This window comes from Oncorhynchus mykiss, chromosome 13, assembly GCF_013265735.2.
Source record: "Oncorhynchus mykiss isolate Arlee chromosome 13, USDA_OmykA_1.1, whole genome shotgun sequence".
In the NCBI taxonomy this organism is placed as follows: domain Eukaryota; kingdom Metazoa; phylum Chordata; class Actinopteri; order Salmoniformes; family Salmonidae; genus Oncorhynchus; species Oncorhynchus mykiss.
In genome coordinates, this window is record NC_048577.1 from 63,668,141 (window position 1) to 63,685,825 (window position 17,685).

The 17,685-nt window shown below is 40.8% G+C and overlaps 1 protein-coding gene across 4 annotated transcripts; it reads left to right on the forward strand.

Moving 5' to 3' along the window:
• Positions 1-3,857: 3,857 nt before the first annotated feature.
• On the forward strand, positions 3,858-12,878 carry LOC110487417 (NACHT, LRR and PYD domains-containing protein 3). Of its 4 annotated transcripts, XM_036941882.1 has the most exons (11): positions 3,858-4,141; positions 6,406-6,661; positions 6,996-7,057; positions 7,993-8,143; positions 8,495-8,529; positions 8,651-8,684; positions 8,780-10,556; positions 10,668-11,012; positions 11,235-11,381; positions 11,685-11,731; positions 11,902-12,878. In XM_036941882.1, exons 2-11 carry the CDS (start codon positions 6,406-6,408, stop codon positions 12,447-12,449), a joined length of 3,402 nt encoding a protein of 1,133 aa, XP_036797777.1. In that variant the 5' UTR covers positions 3,858-4,141; the 3' UTR covers positions 12,450-12,878. The 4 variants fall into 4 exon arrangements, with proteins under 4 accessions (XP_036797777.1, XP_036797778.1, XP_036797779.1 ...); XM_036941883.1 differs by lacking the exons at positions 3,858-4,141; positions 6,406-6,661 and having other exon boundaries at positions 7,021-7,057; positions 7,504-8,143; XM_036941884.1 differs by lacking the exons at positions 3,858-4,141; positions 6,406-6,661; positions 6,996-7,057 and adding an exon at positions 7,064-7,559 and having other exon boundaries at positions 7,624-8,143.
• The last annotated feature ends 4,807 nt before the right edge of the window (positions 12,879-17,685 follow it).

Consider the following 17,685-nt stretch of genomic DNA (forward strand, 5'->3'; position numbering starts at 1 on the left):
CCGTACAGGAGTTGTAGCGATGAGACAAGATAGTAACTACTAACAATTGGATACATGAAAAGGGGGTAAAATTGTTGTTCCTCATTTTTGTATCACATTGTATGAAACAAACAGCTCATGTAAAAGTATGAAAAAATTGTATCACTGTTACTTCCTGATAGTTAGTGGTTGAAAATACAATCTACACAGGACCTTCTAATCAGCAGGTTTGCATGGGTGGGAGTTTCGGCTCTCCATGGTGACATCACCATGCGGTAAATTGGTTAATAGACAAATAACAAAGAGAATTCCAAACCTCTCTGTCAATAAGTTAGTTTTAAGTTTTCCCATCTCCACTCAGACCAATCCCAGACAGTCCGAGCAAAATTCTTGCTTGAGATAGTTTTTTGCTTAAAGCTGTTTTTTGCCCATTTGAATGGGGCTATTGTAGTAAGTTGCTTAATTGTTACCTAGAAATGATTTGATATTGATATAAAAAATATGAAAATGGCTGCATTGGTACTTTAAAACCACAGCCTTAAATTTGGATCATTGCTTTGAAGCAGTTTTTTAAAATTGGATGGTGATTTGATAGATGTGTATCATTCTATTATTTGTGTGATATATTGATTATTATAAACTTGGTGATTCAAGCCCTGAATGCTGATTGGCTGAAAGCCGTAGTCTGTCAGACAATAAACCACGGGTATGAAAAAAGATTACTTTTAACTCTTCTAATTACGTTGGTAACCAGTTTATAATAGCAATAAGACACCTTGAGCGTGTGTGGTACATGGCCAATATACCACGGCTAAGGGGTGTATCCAGACACTCCCTGTTGCGTGGTGCATAAGAACAGCCCTTAGCCATGTTATATTGGCCGTATACCAAACCCCCTCTGGCCTTAATGCTTAATTAATGACAGTCTCTTTGGTTTTGATGGTTTGTTAAGGTGGGTTAATGTGTTGATTTTATTTCAGGTTTATTTTTTTACTTGTTTGAACTTTTAACAATTATTGATTTATTTGAACCTTCATTTTGAACCAGACTATTGACTTTGATTTTGAGTGAACATTGAAAAACATTCTGTAAAACTGACTTAAGACAAATAAAATAATAATCTTGAAATCCCTGGCCATTGCACCTGTTTAAGTGACTGTTGAGAACTGAAATTGAAGGGGAGAATGTAATTAAAGCGTGTGTGTAATTGGGGCACAGCTAATAAATGGGGTTAAATCATGTATTTTTGTGTAAACTGAGTAATTGTTTTAGGTTGATTAAAAATGTAGATGTATTTAATTTTTCAATTCTGTTTAACTGTGCATGTTTCTTGTGATGTAGCCTAGTACTGATTGCATTGATGGATATATATATATATATATATATATATATATATATATATCTCTACAGGACCAGTCAAAGGTTTGGACACACCTACTCATTCAAGGGTTTTTCTTTATTTGGACTATTTTCTACATTGTAGAATAATAGTGAAGACATCAACACTATGAAATAACACATATGGAATCATGTAGTAACCAAAAAAAGTGTTAAACAAATTGTATATTGTAGATTTTTCAAAGTAGCCACCCTTTTCCTTGTTGAAAGCTTTGCACACTCTTGGCATTCTCTTATTAACCAGCTTCATGAGGTAGTCACCTGGGATGCATTTCAATTAACAGGTGTGCCTTGTTAATTTGTGGAATTTCTTTCCTTCTTAATGCATTCGAGACAATCAGTTGTGTTGTGTGTGACAAGGTAGGGGTAGCATATTAAAGCTAGGCCTATTTGGTTAAGACCTAGTCTTATATATACAATTGAAGTTGGAAGTTTACATATACCTTAGCCAAATACATTTAAACTTTGTTTTTCACAATTACTGACATTTAATCCTAGTAAAAATTCCCTGTCTTAGGTCAGTTAGGATCACCACTTCATTTTAAGAATGTGAGTGTCAGAATAATAGTAGAGTGGTTTATTTCAGCATTTATTTATTTCATCACATTCCCACTGGGTCAGAAGTTTACCTACACTCAATTAGTATTTGGTAGCATTGCCTTTAAAATGTTTCATTTGGGTCAAACGTTTCGTGTAGCCTTCCAAAAGCTTCCCACAATAAGTTTGGAAACTTTTGGAAAAATCCTTCTGACAGAGCTGGTGTAACGGAGTCAGGTTTGTAGGCCTCCTTACTCACACACGTTTTTTTTCAGTTCTGCCCACAAATTTTCTATAGGATTGAGGTCAGGGCTTTGTGATGGCCACTCCAATACCTTGACTCGGTTGTCCTTAAACCATTTTGCCACAACTTTGGAAGTATGCTTGGGGTCATCGTCTGACTGATGTCTTGAGACGTTGCTTCAATATATCCACATAATTTTCCATGCCATTTATTTTGTGAAGTGCACCAGTCTCTCCTGCAGCAAAGCACCCCCACAACATTATGCTACCACCCTGTGCTTCACGGTTGGGATGGTGTTACGGCTTCGGCTTGCAAGCCTCCCCCTTTTTCCTCCAAACATAAAGTTGGTCATTATGGCCAAACAGTTCTATATCTGTTTCATCAGACCTGAGGACATTTCTCCAAAAAGTTTGATCTTTGTCCCCATGTGCAGTTGCAAACTGTAATCTGGCTTTTTTATAGCGGTTTTGGAGCAGTGGCTTCTTCCTTGCTGATGGGCCTTTCAGGTTATGTCGATATAGGACTCATTTTACTGTGGGTATACATACTTTTGTACCTGTTTCCTCCAGCATCTTCACAAGGTCCTTTGGTGTTGTTGTTCTGGGATTGATTTGCACTTTTCGCACCAAAGTATGGGGCAGCAGGGTAGTCTAGTGGTTAGAGTGTTGGACTAATAACCAAAAGGTTGCAAGTTCAAATCCCTGAGCTGACAAGGTACAAATATGTTGTTCTACCCCTGAACAGGCAGTTAACCCACTGTTCCTAGGCCGTCATTGAAAATAAGAATTTGTTCTTAACTGACTTACCTAGTTAAATAAAGATAAACTAAAAAAACATTCATCTCTTGGAGACAGAACGAGTGGTATGATGGCTGCACATAGTGTTAATACTTGCGTACTATTGTTTGTACAGATGAATGTGGTACCTTCAGGCGTTTGGAAATTGCTCCCAAGGATGGACCAGACTTGTGGAGGTCTACAATTTTATTTCTGATTTCTTTTGATTTTCCCATGACGTCAAGCAAAGAGGCACTAAGTTTTGAAGGTAGGCCTTGAAATACATCCACAGGGACACCTCCAATTGACTCAAATGATGTCAATTAGCCTATCAGAAGCTTCTAAAGCCATAATTTTCTGGGATTTTCCAAGCTGTTTAAAGGCACAGTCAACTTAATGTATGTAAACTTCTGACCCACTGAAATTGTGATACAGTGAATTATAAGTGAAATAATCTGTATGTAAATAATCGTTGGAAAATAGTTGTGTCCAAGTAGATGTCTTAACCGACTTGCCAAAACTATAGTTTGCTAACAAAGACATTTGTGGAGTGGTTGAAAAACGAGTTTTAATGACTCGAACCTACGTGTATGTAAACATCCGACTTCAACTGTATATATTGTAATGACCTGACTAGATCATAAAGGAACAATTGTCCAGACAGAGGATTGAGTTTACGAATTGACGGTTTATTAAACCAACTTTACACAGGGTACGCTATCGACTGTGCCGCAAAAGCATGCTCGTGCGGCAGGGTCTTTACACTATATATATATATATATATATACACACACACATATATATACACACACACTTTTATAATTCTTTATTATATTTTTTAAAAGCCTGCTTTCAACGGGGAACAAATGTATTACTTATTAAATGCACATTTCTGAGAAAGAGGGAAGGGAGGGACTGACTTTCATACTCCACCCACAACGAGGAGGCAGTTCTATTGATACCGAAGGCGACACGTTACCATTAGTTTCTGCAGAAAGAAACCATAAAACGCATGTCCTTTTTCGTAGAATTATGTAGCCACAGTACGTTTTTATTACTTTAAGCCAATTGATTTGGTATTTAGTCGAGATATTTCGAGACAGTTGAAGAGAAAACAACGCAGACAGACAATCATGTGAATGGACATTTTTTCGTTGAGTGAAACAGCAGCAGAGACAAACGATTTGAGAAATCATCAAATCTGAAGGTAGGTTGCTAACCCTTTTATGTATGACAATAAAATGACTTTTTGTCTTTAATTTAGGCTACTGTCTGAATTGCATGGGCTGTAAGAATGCAACTACCACTATCCTTGCATTTGACGTGAATGGTGCACTAATGTTAGTAGCCTACAAGCTACAATAATACTAGACTATTTGTTTATTTAGTCTTGTTTGTGGTAATTTATGTGCGCTAGTGTGAGGATTATGTTTGGTTTCGAGTTAATACTTGGTTTATCAATGGATTATTGTTGCTATCGCCTACGAAACGGTCAAGTGAAATGTCGCAGTGATTGAACAACTCTTCATTGAAGTGAATCCTTTAATTCCATTAGTCGACATTAAAACGTGTACAAGGCTTCTGAGACTCGCTTGAACTATCCATTAGAGTAGTCCTAAAAGCACAGTTGATTTGGTTCAGAATATGAGGCTACATTCTCCAGTGCACTCCAAGACATTGAGATTCAGCAACCGATCAGAGTTTGCCGCCATTTCAAAAGCCCTGGCTCTCAAATCTTCACTTCCGTCGACACGCCCATTTCTGGTAGGAGGGGGAAATAATAATAGTGGCTCCTCAATGAACAACTGATATGAAATTACACTTCATTAGGTTTTAAATAGTTGCTGTAATTACATTAAAATGTTTACATCCCATTAAATCACAGAAGTAATTCATACGTCTCTGCCTATCCAGATAAATGGCATGAGTAATCCAATTTATGCTTTATCTTTAATGTGATTTGATGGTGTGATGCAATTTTGTAGCTTCCAGAGGCCAATTTGAGCATAGTATCACTGTGCAGGCGCCTCTCAAATTTTGTAACAATGTGGAGGGCTCGGTATAGCTCCACATTGACATTATTGGTTGATGCCAGATGAGGGGCGTGAGGACCTCTATAAACACAAACTCACTTCCTTGACAACTTCCTTCACAACAGATCTGCAAGGCGAAGCACAAGAAGTATGAATGCCCTGACTTCTGCAGAGGCCATATCACTGTAAATACTGCAAGTCCAATGCAGACATCAGATTGACCAGATTGATCTGAAAATGTGATCGGAGGCTCCTTATGGAGGATGACACAATTGTGGAGCCTCCAAAGGCACGTAGAGGCCAAATTGAGCTCTGTACCGCATTGCTGTGCACCTCCCAAATGTTGTAACAATGCAGAGGGCTCCGTATAGCTCAGCATGGACATGATTGGTTGACAGTAGGTGGGGGCGGGAGATCCTGTATAAACACAAACGCACTTCCCTCACAACTTCATTCACAACAGCTCTGCTGCTCCGGGAAGAGCAGGAAGTATGGGTGCTGCACTGCCAATGCAGAGGTCGGATTGACCATGCAGAGCCTTTTAAACATGTACCATATGCACAGCAGTGTTCTAGAATATCAGACCGTTGGCTTTCATAGGTCGTCTTTTTTAGGATTCTCAAACCATTTCTCCAACTGTCAACACATTTCAATAGAATAAAGGACTTGTACGCAGAGTTTGTTGGGAATTTTGTTGAGGTGCGTGTTCTGGCATTGCATCCCCTTCTGATGGTGGTCTCAGTCTGTAGACTCTGAATATGTGGACGCTTTACGTTGTTTCGTCGCCCCATTCATTTTCAATGGAGCGAAGTGAAGCGGGGGGAGGACCTTTGGGCGACGTGAACAGGGTGGGACCAAAGTTGGGGAAAGCTGAACTCTATGCAAATACTTTGCGATATCGCGGCGCTATTGACCAATTGAAGCTCACTTTAGCATCCAGCAGCTACTGGATTGGCTATTGATAACTAGCAATACCTAGCATGCTTGCTAGCATCCACATTAGGGCGAGGCTGGCAAGGCAAAATACAAGTGCTAGTTAATCAAGACAGTTATGCATACATCTCACGTCAGTGTTACGACCTTACATTTTTCAGTTAAAATGACATCAGAACAAATAATGCTTTGATCTGGCAAAAAAAACAAAAATGTGGACATCAGTCTGTGTTATGATCACCGACCCAACTAATACCGTCATCACCGACCCAACTAATACCGTCATCACCGACCCAACTAATACCGTCATCACCGACCCAACTAATACGGTCATCACCGACCCAACTAATACTCTCATTGTGGAGGAGTGCTTTAATAGTTGTTGGGCTTTACTGTAGTCTACCACTGACAGTAATATGTTTACGTTCATGGGGGATTGAAAGGTCCTGTGAACCAGACTGTGCATGCACTCTAAATGATTTGTATTTATTGTGTTTGTCTTCAGATGTCAGCAGGAAAGGATATTTGCAAACGGGTCAAAGCAGAGGTCCGGGCCAAACTGAAAATGTTGAAGTTGAAGAAGTTCAGACGATTTCGACACCATCTGTGTAGGAAGATGGATGATAAGAGTGTTGAGATGATGGGAGTGAAAGACATTGTGTCAGTACTGATGAAGAAATATGGAAAAAAGGCCCGTCGCATTGTGTCCTCACTTCTAAAAGACAGTAAATATCGGAGTAAACGGAGACGAAGTCAACAAGGTGAGTTTCGGCATTAATACTCAATAACTGAAATGTATGAGTTCACACAGGAGTGAAGGAGGGATGTTGGGCTTAGTCCTGATTATAGTATTTACTCAGTAGCATTTATTTTCTTCTAAAGATGTGAGCATAGTTGTTTATGGAATGACATACCCGGTAAACTCCCCTCACAATAAAATATCTGGGTGTGCATTGTATTACAACAGTGAATTTGATGACCGATATACAGTGTTTTCTGTATTTTATGGACTTAATCTTGATTCAAAAAAGGCCCCTAATCTCTCTCTAGTCAATGTTAAATGATTCACCAAAGATGTACGCCTTTCTTCCATAGGCATTGAGAGCGAGGAGATTCCGACAATAACTCCCATCAAGGTGGAGATGGATGACCAACAGGTAATGGAGCTTTTTTAGATGTGTTCTTTCCAGCTACAGGGATTCTGAACGTTCCTATAAATGTGTATGGGACATTGTTTTTTTTCTTTTCATTGGCAGTGCCATTGATGCTTTCACTATTTTGAGCAGTCAACTGGGTGGGGCTTGGTATGGGTTAGGAGGGATCACAGAATTCCATTCAGGTCAGCAGGAGGGGTCACATAATTCTATTCAGGTCAGCAGGAGGGATCACAGAATTCCATTCAGGTCAGCAGGAGGGGTCACAGAATTCCATTCAGGTCAGCAGGAGGGATCACAGAATTCCATTTAGGTCAGCAGGAGGGATCACAGAATTCCATTCAGGTCAGCAGAAGGGGTCACAGAATTCCATTCAGGTCAGCAGGAGGGATCACAGAATTTAATTCGGGTCAGCAGGAGGGATCACAGAATTTCATTCGGGTCAGCAGGAGGGATCACAGAATTCCATTCGGGTCAGCAGGAGGGATCACAGAATTCCATTCGGGTCAGCAGGAGGGATCACAGAATTCCATTCGGGTCAGCAGGAGGGATCACAGAATTCCATTCAGGTCAGCAGGAGGAATCAGCCAATTAATTATACTGCTGCGTGAACATTCTGTAACTGTAGATGGCAGTAAATCACCAACCTTGTCTCTGTACCTGTTTAGACTAAACACACTGCAGCACAGTATGCAGCTACACTCTAGCACAGTAGGTGGTGGTATGATCCTATTCAGTTTATTTATGAAGTGTCACTACACTCATAGAAGTAAAGAAAACCCACAATGGCTCTGGCCTTGTTGTCACAGAAGTGGCCATTGCTGAAGATAGAAGATGAGCTGTCTAGTACATCTCTATGGTATGGGGTGACGAGGCTAATATGTTATTGTTTCTTTCCCTACACACCCAATGTGATGGATGTGACATCTCTGTCTAAGGCCAACCACGCTGGAGGACCACTCGACGCGATGCCAAGTGGCGCTCGGTGTTCAAACACCGCAACTAATGGAAGCAACGTTAATGCACCAATGCTAACAAGGTGTTCAGTTGGAAAGGACTTGCATTTAAGTTGTACCACAAATATTTATGGTGAGAGAAGGTGTCAGGACTTTTGGGGCAAAACCTGGGTGGATCACTGTTTTATAAATTGTATACATCTTTGTAAGTTGCTCTTCTATCCTAGTTTATAAATTGTATACATCTTTGTAAGTTGCTCTTCTATCCTAGTTTATAAATTGTATACATCTTTGTAAGTTGCTCTTCTATCCTAGTTTATAAGTTGTATACATCTTTGTAAGTTGCTCTTCTATCCTAGTTTATAAGTTGTATACATCTTTGTAAGTTGCTCTTCTATCCTAGTTTATAAATTGTATACATCTTTGTAAATTGCTCTTCTATCCTAGTTTATTGCAATGTTTATGACATGTATTTTATCTCTAGGCCATGTGCCTGGAGGGGAGATGATTGACCAGCAGGTAATGAAAGGGATTTCTTATAGACAATCTTTAGAAGATTATGGACTGTTGCCAGCATTAACTCTATGTTATTGAAACACTGTATTTGAAATCTAAATGACTGTTTTGCTAATTCCTGTAGGGGCCAGTGTATGACCAGAGTAAGGAGAAACAGAGTAAGTCAAAATCAGTTGTTATCCCAGAGCAGAAAAACAGACTAATTTCACCCAAAATATCACTTTCATATTTATTTATTTTGCTCTTTTTGAAGACATCCTTCACATCAGAGACGAGATCAAAAAACACCAAAAGATTAAGTCTGAAACCATACTAGAGGGTATTGCAACCCAAAGCACATCAGTCCTTAACAAGGTCTACACAGAGTTGTACATGGTCACCTGTGATTCTACCAGCATCAATAAGGAACACGAGGTGTGGCAGGCCGAGACGGCACACCTCAAAGACTACTCTGAGGCGTCTGTCATAAAATGCCAAGATCTCTTCAAGCCTGCCGAAGACGAAACTATCAGATGTGTGATGACAAAGGGAATCGCTGGCATTGGGAAAACTGTGGCAGCTCAGAAGCTCAACTTGGACTGGGCAAATGGAAAAGAAAATCAAGATCTAGATTTTCTATTCCTCCTATCTTTCCGGAAGCTGAATTTGAGAAAAGGCCCGTACAGTCTGCATGAACTTCTTCAGCTCTTCTACCCTGAACTTAAAGACATAAACGTTAGGAAGATGTATGATGAACATAAGGTTTTGTTCATCCTTGACGGCCTGGATGAGAGCCAACTGCCACTAGAGTTTGATGAAATTGAAAACAGGCTGATATCTGATGTGTCTGAGTCTGCTTCACTGGACGTTTTGCTTACAAACCTCATCACTGGCCGTCTTCTCCCTGGGGCTCTCCTCTGGATAACCTCCCGTCCAGTAGCGGCCAATCAGATCCCCAGAGAGTATTGTCATCGAGTTACAGAGATCAGAGGGTTCAATGATGCTCAAAAGGACGAGTACTTCAGGAAACACATCAGAGATCCAGAGATGGCCAGCCGCATCATCTCAGACATAAAAGCAACCCGGAGCCTCTACATCATGTGCCATGTACCGGTGTTCTGCTGGATGGCAGTAACTGTGCTTCAGGATATACTGAGTAAAGACAGCAAGAGTGGGCCAAAGCCTCGATCTTTACCCACAACCCTCTCTGAAATGTACATGCATTACATTAAGATTCAAACAAGGATCAGTTTCGAGAAGCATGGACCAACACAGGGGAAACAACTTTCTTTGATGTCAAACAAAGACATCATTTTGAAATTGGGAAAGCTAGCGTATCAGAACCTGGACAGTCAAAACGTGCTCTTTACAGAACAGAACTTGAAAAACTGTGGCATTAGTGTCATGGAAGCTGCTACATGCCCTGGCCTGTGTACAGAACTTGTTGAATTAGAGCATGGACTGTATCCAAAGAAAGTGTACTGTTTTGTACACTTAAGTGTTCAGGAGTTCTTTGCTGCGCTGTACGCATTTCATGAATTTGAAAATGGTAGGATTGACTCAGTGAAAGCCTTAATCAAAAAGAGGAAAGGGGCCACTTTGTTAGGTTTTCTCAAAGGTGCTCTGGACAGGGCATTAGATAGTAAAACTGGACACCTGGACCTTTTCGCGCGCTTCCTTTTCGGGATCTCTCACGACTCCAGCCGGGCAATCCTTCAAGACATTCTGGGAAAAACAACCAGTGGTTCACAATGCAACAAAAAGTTAATCGGATATATCAAGATGTTGAAAAGGAAGGACCTCTCTCCAGAGAGATGCATCAACTTGATCCACTGTCTGCTTCAGCTGAAGGACCGCACCATTCTACAGAATGACAACAACAACCAAGTCTCGCCTTCCGACACACAGCCAACTCCATTTCGGTGTTCTCTCCTGGCGTATATGTTCATTATGTCAGAAAAGCCTGAAGAGTTTGACTTCAGGAATAACAAAACTTCTGAGGAAGCTTTTCGCAGACTGACTCCTGCTTTGCTGTCTTGCACTAGAGCGTTGTAAGTATCACTCACTATTTGTGTAGCATGTTTACATCGCACAAGTAAAAATTTTTTTTTTTACGTACAGTATAAGTTGAATGGCAATTAAGAACTCAATTTTTTTCACAGACTCAACTTTTGTGACATCACAGCACTGGAGTGTAACACTGTAGCCTCCGTTCTTCAGTCTGAGAATTCCCACCTGACAGTCTTGGACCTGGGACACAACAACCTGGGAGATGAAGGGGTGATCCGACTCTGCTGTGGGCTGCGGAACCCCAACTGCAAGGTGGAAACCCTGAATCTACGCCACAATCATGTGGGAGTTGGCGGTGTCATTGCAATCTGCGAAGTGCTGACTTGTCCCACCTCAAAACTCCTGAACTTGGACCTCAGCTGCAATGACCTTGGGGACCCGGGGGCAAAGTTGCTTGCTTTTGCCCTCCACAAGTGTTGCAAGCTGCAAGCACTGAGGTATGTACATCAGTACCAAATAAGATAATGACATATTTTGAAGGGGTTCACCACTGTGCTGACCACTGTGCTGACCACTGTGCTGACCACTGTGCTGATTGATCTCTGTGCTGATCACTGTGCTGACCTATGGATATAGATGGTTCTTCAATGTTTCTAGTTTTAATGGTGAAAACAAATTTGTATGCTTTCCATAATTATTTTTCCTATTCTCATTTATAGGCTATCTGGCTGTTTGATCACATTACCTGAGGATGTGTCCTCTGTCCTGGCCATAGCTTCGAGGTCAGCATGCTTCCAGATGAAAGAGCTGGATCTGAGCTACAATCCCCTCGGAACCGTTGAATTGGATTTCCCGCTTCAGCTGAAGTGAGTTAGATTGAGTAAAAATACAAACGTGACTCTGAATAAAATATTAATGAGTAGAGCAGTAGAATTAATATTAATATTATATTAATGAGTAGAGCAGTATAATTAATATTAATATTATATTAATGAGTAGAGCTAAACATTGAGAGATTAGAACTTTAACAATTAAACTATTTAATTAAACTAATTCAACCTTGTAGATATGATCCTTGTTACATCCTAGTGTTATTATACTGCATCCCCTGAGTGGTATGAGCATTTCCAGGCTTTCATTAATACCTCTTTATTTTGTGTGTTTTCCAGCATGGACCACGGAGGAGAGAGCAGGAATAAACCGGGTCTGCAGAAATGTGAGTAAATGTCCATTTATCATTCTCACCTTTATGAACACAGTGATTCACATTGATCTCTGTAGAATATTTGGCATATAGGAGGACTATGTACCAATTTATAATAGTGTCAAGTGTGACAGCAAAGCTTGTGTAGCAGGTAACTGAAACTTCTAATCTACAAATTTCAGATGCCATTGAGGTCACACTAGACCTCAGCACAGTAAACGATTTCCTGTCCCTGTCTGAGGGGAACAGGAAGGTGACCCACCAGAGGAAGAAGCAGGACTATCCCTTCACCGAAGAGAGGTTTGATAACTGCAACCAGGTGCTGTGCGAGGAGGGCCTCTGCGGGCGTCATTACCTGGAGGTTGAGTGTCTACACGACGTACATATAGGCATGGCCTACAAGAGATTAGAGAGGAAAGGAGCCGGGGAGAATGTAACGCTGGGACAGAATGCTGTTTCTTGGGCTTTGTACGCCTCAAAGGATAAGTTCCATGCCCAGCATAAAAAAATGATTCACAATTTACGGCTCCCTGAAATCAAATCAAATGAGTCCTATAGAATAGGGGTGTTTCTGGACTGGCCGGCCGGCATCCTGTCCTTCTACAACATCTCCTCGGAGTCTGACAAACTGACCCACCTGTACGCATTCCACACCACATTCACTGAGCCCCTTTATCTTGGGCTTAGACTTCAATCCCCAACATCAACCATTTCTCTCATAGTCAAGTAGCCTACAGTACATCTAAGCATTGTCTTTCAGAAAGTATATGTGCCACTGGGTGGGGAGGGAGAGGCGTTATAGAAAAGTTTGTGGCCATACTTAGGTGCTAAGCTAATGTAGTATACTTGAGAACAGAATGGATCATGGGTTTGCAGTACTGTTATGTTGTATCTCTACTTTATTCCTCTTGTTATATTTTGTGAACAAAGAATGTAAAATAATGTCCTATATACTGTATAGCCGCTTCATTTTAAAAGAATGTCAAAAGCTGGCTAATGATCTAACAATGGAACAAAACTTTGTCTGTGCCTTCAGAAAGTGTTCACACCCCTTGACTTTTTCCACTTTTTGTTGTGTTAAAAAGTAGGATTAAACTGGATTTAATTGTAATTTTTGGTCAATGATAATAAAATAAAACTAATACCAAGGTGGTAGAAATTCAGACCATTTATTACAAATGAAAAATAAAACAGGAATATATCTTGACTATATAAGTATTCACACCACTGAGTCAATACCTGTTAGAAACACCTTTGGCAGCGATTACAGCTGTGAGTCTTTATAGCTGTGAGTCTTTACAGCTGTGAGTCTTTACAGCTGTGAGTCTTTCTGGGTAAGTCGAAGAGATTTACACAGCTGAATTGTACAGTATTTGCCCATTATTCTTTAAATTATTCAAGCTCTGTCAAGTTGGATGTTGATAATTTCTAGACCGCCATTTTCAAGTCTTGCCATATATCTTTAAAAATGATTCAAGTCAAAACTGTTACTAGTACACTCAGGAACATTTAATGTTTTAGGTTATTGTCCTGCTGAAAGGTGAAATCGTCTCCCAGTGTCTGTTTGGAAAGCAGACTGAACCAGGTTTTCTCTAAGAATTTGCCTGTGTTTAGCTGTATTGCATTGGTTTTCATCCTAATAAAAAATCCCTAGTCCTTGCCGATGACAAGCATACCAACATGATGCAGCCACCACCATGCTTGAAAATATGGAGAGTGGTACTCAGTGATGTGCGGTGTTGGATTTTCCCCAAACATGGTGCTTTGTATTCAGGACAAGCAGTTCAGTTCTTTGCCACATTTTTTGCAGTTTTACGTAAGTGCCTTGTTGCAAACAGGATGCATGTTTTGGACTATTTTATTTCTGTACAGGCTTCCTTTCCACTCTGTCATTTAGGTTAGTGTTTAGGGTAACTACAATGTCGTTGATCCATCCTCAGTTCTCTCATATCAAACCATTTAAACTCTGAACTGTTTTAAAATTTCCATAGGCCTCATTGTGAAATCCCTGAGCAGTTTCCTTCCTCTCCGGCAACTGAGTTTGGAAAGACAACTGTATATTTGTAGTGACTAGGTGTATTTATAAAACATCCAAAGCCTAATAACTTCACCATGCCCAAATGGATATTCAGCTTCTGCTTTAAAAAAAAAAAACATTTTACACATCGACCAATCAGTGCCCTTCTTTGTGAGGCATTGAAACATCTCCCTGGTTTTTGTGGTTGAATCTGTGCCCGATTGAGGGACCTTACAGGTGACAAGCTTACCAATATGCTGTGGGATACCCGAGATGGGATAGTCATTCAAAAATCATGTTAACCACTATTATTGAACACAGAATGAGTCCATGCAACTTATTATGTGATTTGTTAAGTACATTTTTACTCCTGAACTAATTTAGGCTTGCCATAACAAAGGGGTTGAACACTTTTTGACTTGACATTTCAGCATTTCATATTTTATTAATTTGGCAAAATGTCTAAAAACGAAATTCCACTTTGACACTATGGGGTATTGTGTGTAGGTCAGTAACACACAATCTCAATTTAATCAAGCTGTATTTAATTCAGGCTGGGGGGGGGGGGGTAATGTAAGTTGTCCGGAGGCGATTTTATGAATTGTTCAGCAGTCTTATGGCTTGGGGGTAGAAGTATCTACAGTAGTAGTTTCTACAGTTGAAGTCGGATGTTTACATACACGTAGGTTGGAGTCATTAAAACTTGTTTTTCAACCACTCCACACATTTCTTGAGGAGAGGGCAACAAGTGGGAACATGGACGAAAATGCACTTGCTGAAATGAGACTCCTTCTCCACATGGATGTAATAAATAGCTGCATTCCGCAGGCTACAATCAACAGCCTGATCAACTCTACGCAAAGGAGATGTGTTACGCTGCAGGAGGCAAATGGTGGTCACAACAGATACTGACTGATTTTCTGATCCACTCCCTGACCTTTTCTTTAAGCTATCTGTGACCAACAGACACATATCGGTCTTCCCAGTCATGTAAAGTCCATTGATTAGAGACTAATGAATTAATTTAAATTCTCTGATTTCCTTATATGAACTGTAACTCAGTCAAATCTTTTAAATTGTTGCATTTTGCATTTAGATTTTAGTTCAGTGTATTAAGAGTCTCATTTCATTAAGTCTCAATTCAGCAAGTGCATTTTCGTCCATGTTCCCACTCGTTGCCGCCTCTCCTCTTCAATGGCTGTGCGAAATTGCTGGATATTGGCGGGAACTGGAACACGCTGTCATACTTGTCGATCCAGGGCATCCCAAACATGCTCAATGGGTGACATTTCTGGTGAGTATGTAAGCCATGGAAAAACTAGGACATTTTCAGGTTCCAGGAATTGTGTACAGTTAGATCCTTGCGACATGGGGCCATACATTATCATGCTGACACATGAGGTGATGGCGGCGGATGAATGGCATGACAATGGGCCTCAGGATCTCATCACGGTATCTCTGTGCATTGACATTGCCATAGATAAAATGCAATTGTGTTCATTGTCCATAGCTTATGCCTGCCCATACCATAACCCCACCGCCACCATGGGGCACTCTGTTCACAACATTGACATAAGCAGCCTGCTCGCCCCAAACGACACCATACACACTGTGCCATCTGCCCAGTACAGTTGAAAACGGGATTCATCCATGAAGAGCACACTTCTCCAGCACACCAGTTGCAATCGAAGGTGAGCATTTGCCCACTGAAGTCGGTCACGACGTCAAACTAGTCAGGTCATGACCCTGGTGAGGAAGACAAGCACGCAGATGAGCTTCCCTGAGACGGTTTCTGACAGTTTGTGCAAAAATTCTTCAGTTGTGCAAACCCAGTTTCATTAGCTGTCCGGGTGGCTGGTCTCAGATGATTCCTCAGGTGAAGAAGCCGGATGTGGTGTTCCTTGTCTGGCGTGGTTAGAAGTGGTCTGCGGTTGTGAGGCCGGTTGGACAGACTGCCAAATTCTCTAAATCGACATTGGAAGCAGCTTATGGTAGAGAAATGAACATTATATTCTCTGGTGGACAGCTCTGGTGGACATTCCTACAATCAGCATGTCAATTGAACACTCCCTCAAAACTTAAGCTGTGGCATTGTGTTGTGACAAAACTGCACATTTTAGTGGCCTTTTAGTGTCCCCAGCACAAGGTGCACCTGTGTAATGACAATGCAGTTTAATCAGCTTCTTCCCCACAACATTATGCTACCACCCTGTGCTTCACGGTCGGGATGGTGTTACGGCTTCTGCTTACAAGCCTCCCCCTTTTTCCTCCAAACATAAAGTTGGTCATTATGGCCAAACAGTTCTATATCTGTTTCATCAGACCTGAGGACATTTCTCCAAAAAGTTCGATCTTTGTCCTCATGTGCAGTTGCAAACTGTAATCTGGCTTTTTTATAGCGGTTTTGGAGCAGTGGCTTCTTCCTTGCTGATGGGCCTTTCAGGTTATGTCGATATAGGACTCATTTTACTGTGGGTATACATACTTTTGTACCTGTTTCCTCCAGCATCTTCACATGGTCCTTTGGTGTTGTTGTTCTGGGATTTATTTGCACTTTTCGCACCAAAGTATGGGGCAGCAGGGTAGTCTAGTGGTTAGAGTGTTGGACTAATAACCAAAAGGTTGCAAGTTCAAATCCCCGTTCAAATCTGTTGTTCTACCCCTGAACAGGCAGTTAACCTATCATTGAAAATAAGAATTTGTTCTTAACTGACTTATCTAGTTAAATAAAGATACACTAAAAAAATATTCATCTCTTGGAGACAGAACGAGTGGTATGATGGCTGCACATAGTGTTTATACTTGTGTACAATTGTTTTTTCAGATGAATGTGGTACCTTCAGGTGTTTGGAAATTGCTCCCAAGGATGGACCAGACTTGTAGAGGTCTCCAATTTTTTTTCTGATTTCTTTTGATTTTCCCATGATGTCAAGCTAAGTTTTGAAGGTAGGCCTTGAAATACATCCACAGGGACACCTCCAAATTACTCAAATGATGTCAATTAGCCTATCAGAAGCTTCTAAAGCCATCATTTTCTGGGATTTTCCAAGCTGTTTAAAGGCACAGTCAATTTAATGTATGTAAACTTCTGACCCACTGAAATTGTGATACAGTGAATTATAAGTGAAATAATCTGTATGTAAATAATCGTTGGAAAATAGTTGTGTCCAAGTAGATGTCTTAACCGACTTGCCAAAACTATAGTTTGCTAACAAAGACATTTGTGGAGTGGTTGAAAAACGAGTTTTAATGACTCGAACCTATGTGTATGTAAACATCCGACTTCAACTGTATATATTGTAATGACCTGACTAGATCATAAAGGAACAATTGTCCAGACAGAGGATTGAGTTTACGAATTGACGGTTTATTAAACCAACTTTACACAGGGTACTGTTTGGCCGTAGCCCACGCCAAATAAATGAAAGATAACCCACAAGCTAATCGTGACCTTCTCTTGTGAAGCCCAGACGTAAGAGAGAGAACAAAGGCTAAACCTGGTCTTAACCTCCAATGTTCCATCTGCCCAACCCCCCCTCCACGACACTCCGCCAACCACCAGGATGCCCGGTATCAGAACATTCCAGGCATTCCCGTGATTGGCAGATAGCAGGTTGATTGGTTTGTCGGACCCCGCGAACACTGGGTACTGGTAAGTACAACACAACAACCTACTAGCCTAACACATAACACACAGCTGTCTGTGCGGGTCTCTACACAGCCCCCCCCCACAAATCCCACTTCTGACACCAATGTAATGAAACAGCAGGGAGCAGGTCTCGAGTCCTCGACCTTTGAGCCCGAGGTCCGGCGCGCTATCGACTGTGCCGCAAAAGCATGCTCGTGCGGCAGGGTCTTTACACTATATATGTATATATATATATATGTGTATGTATATGTATATATGTGTATATATATATATATATATATATATATATGTATATATGTA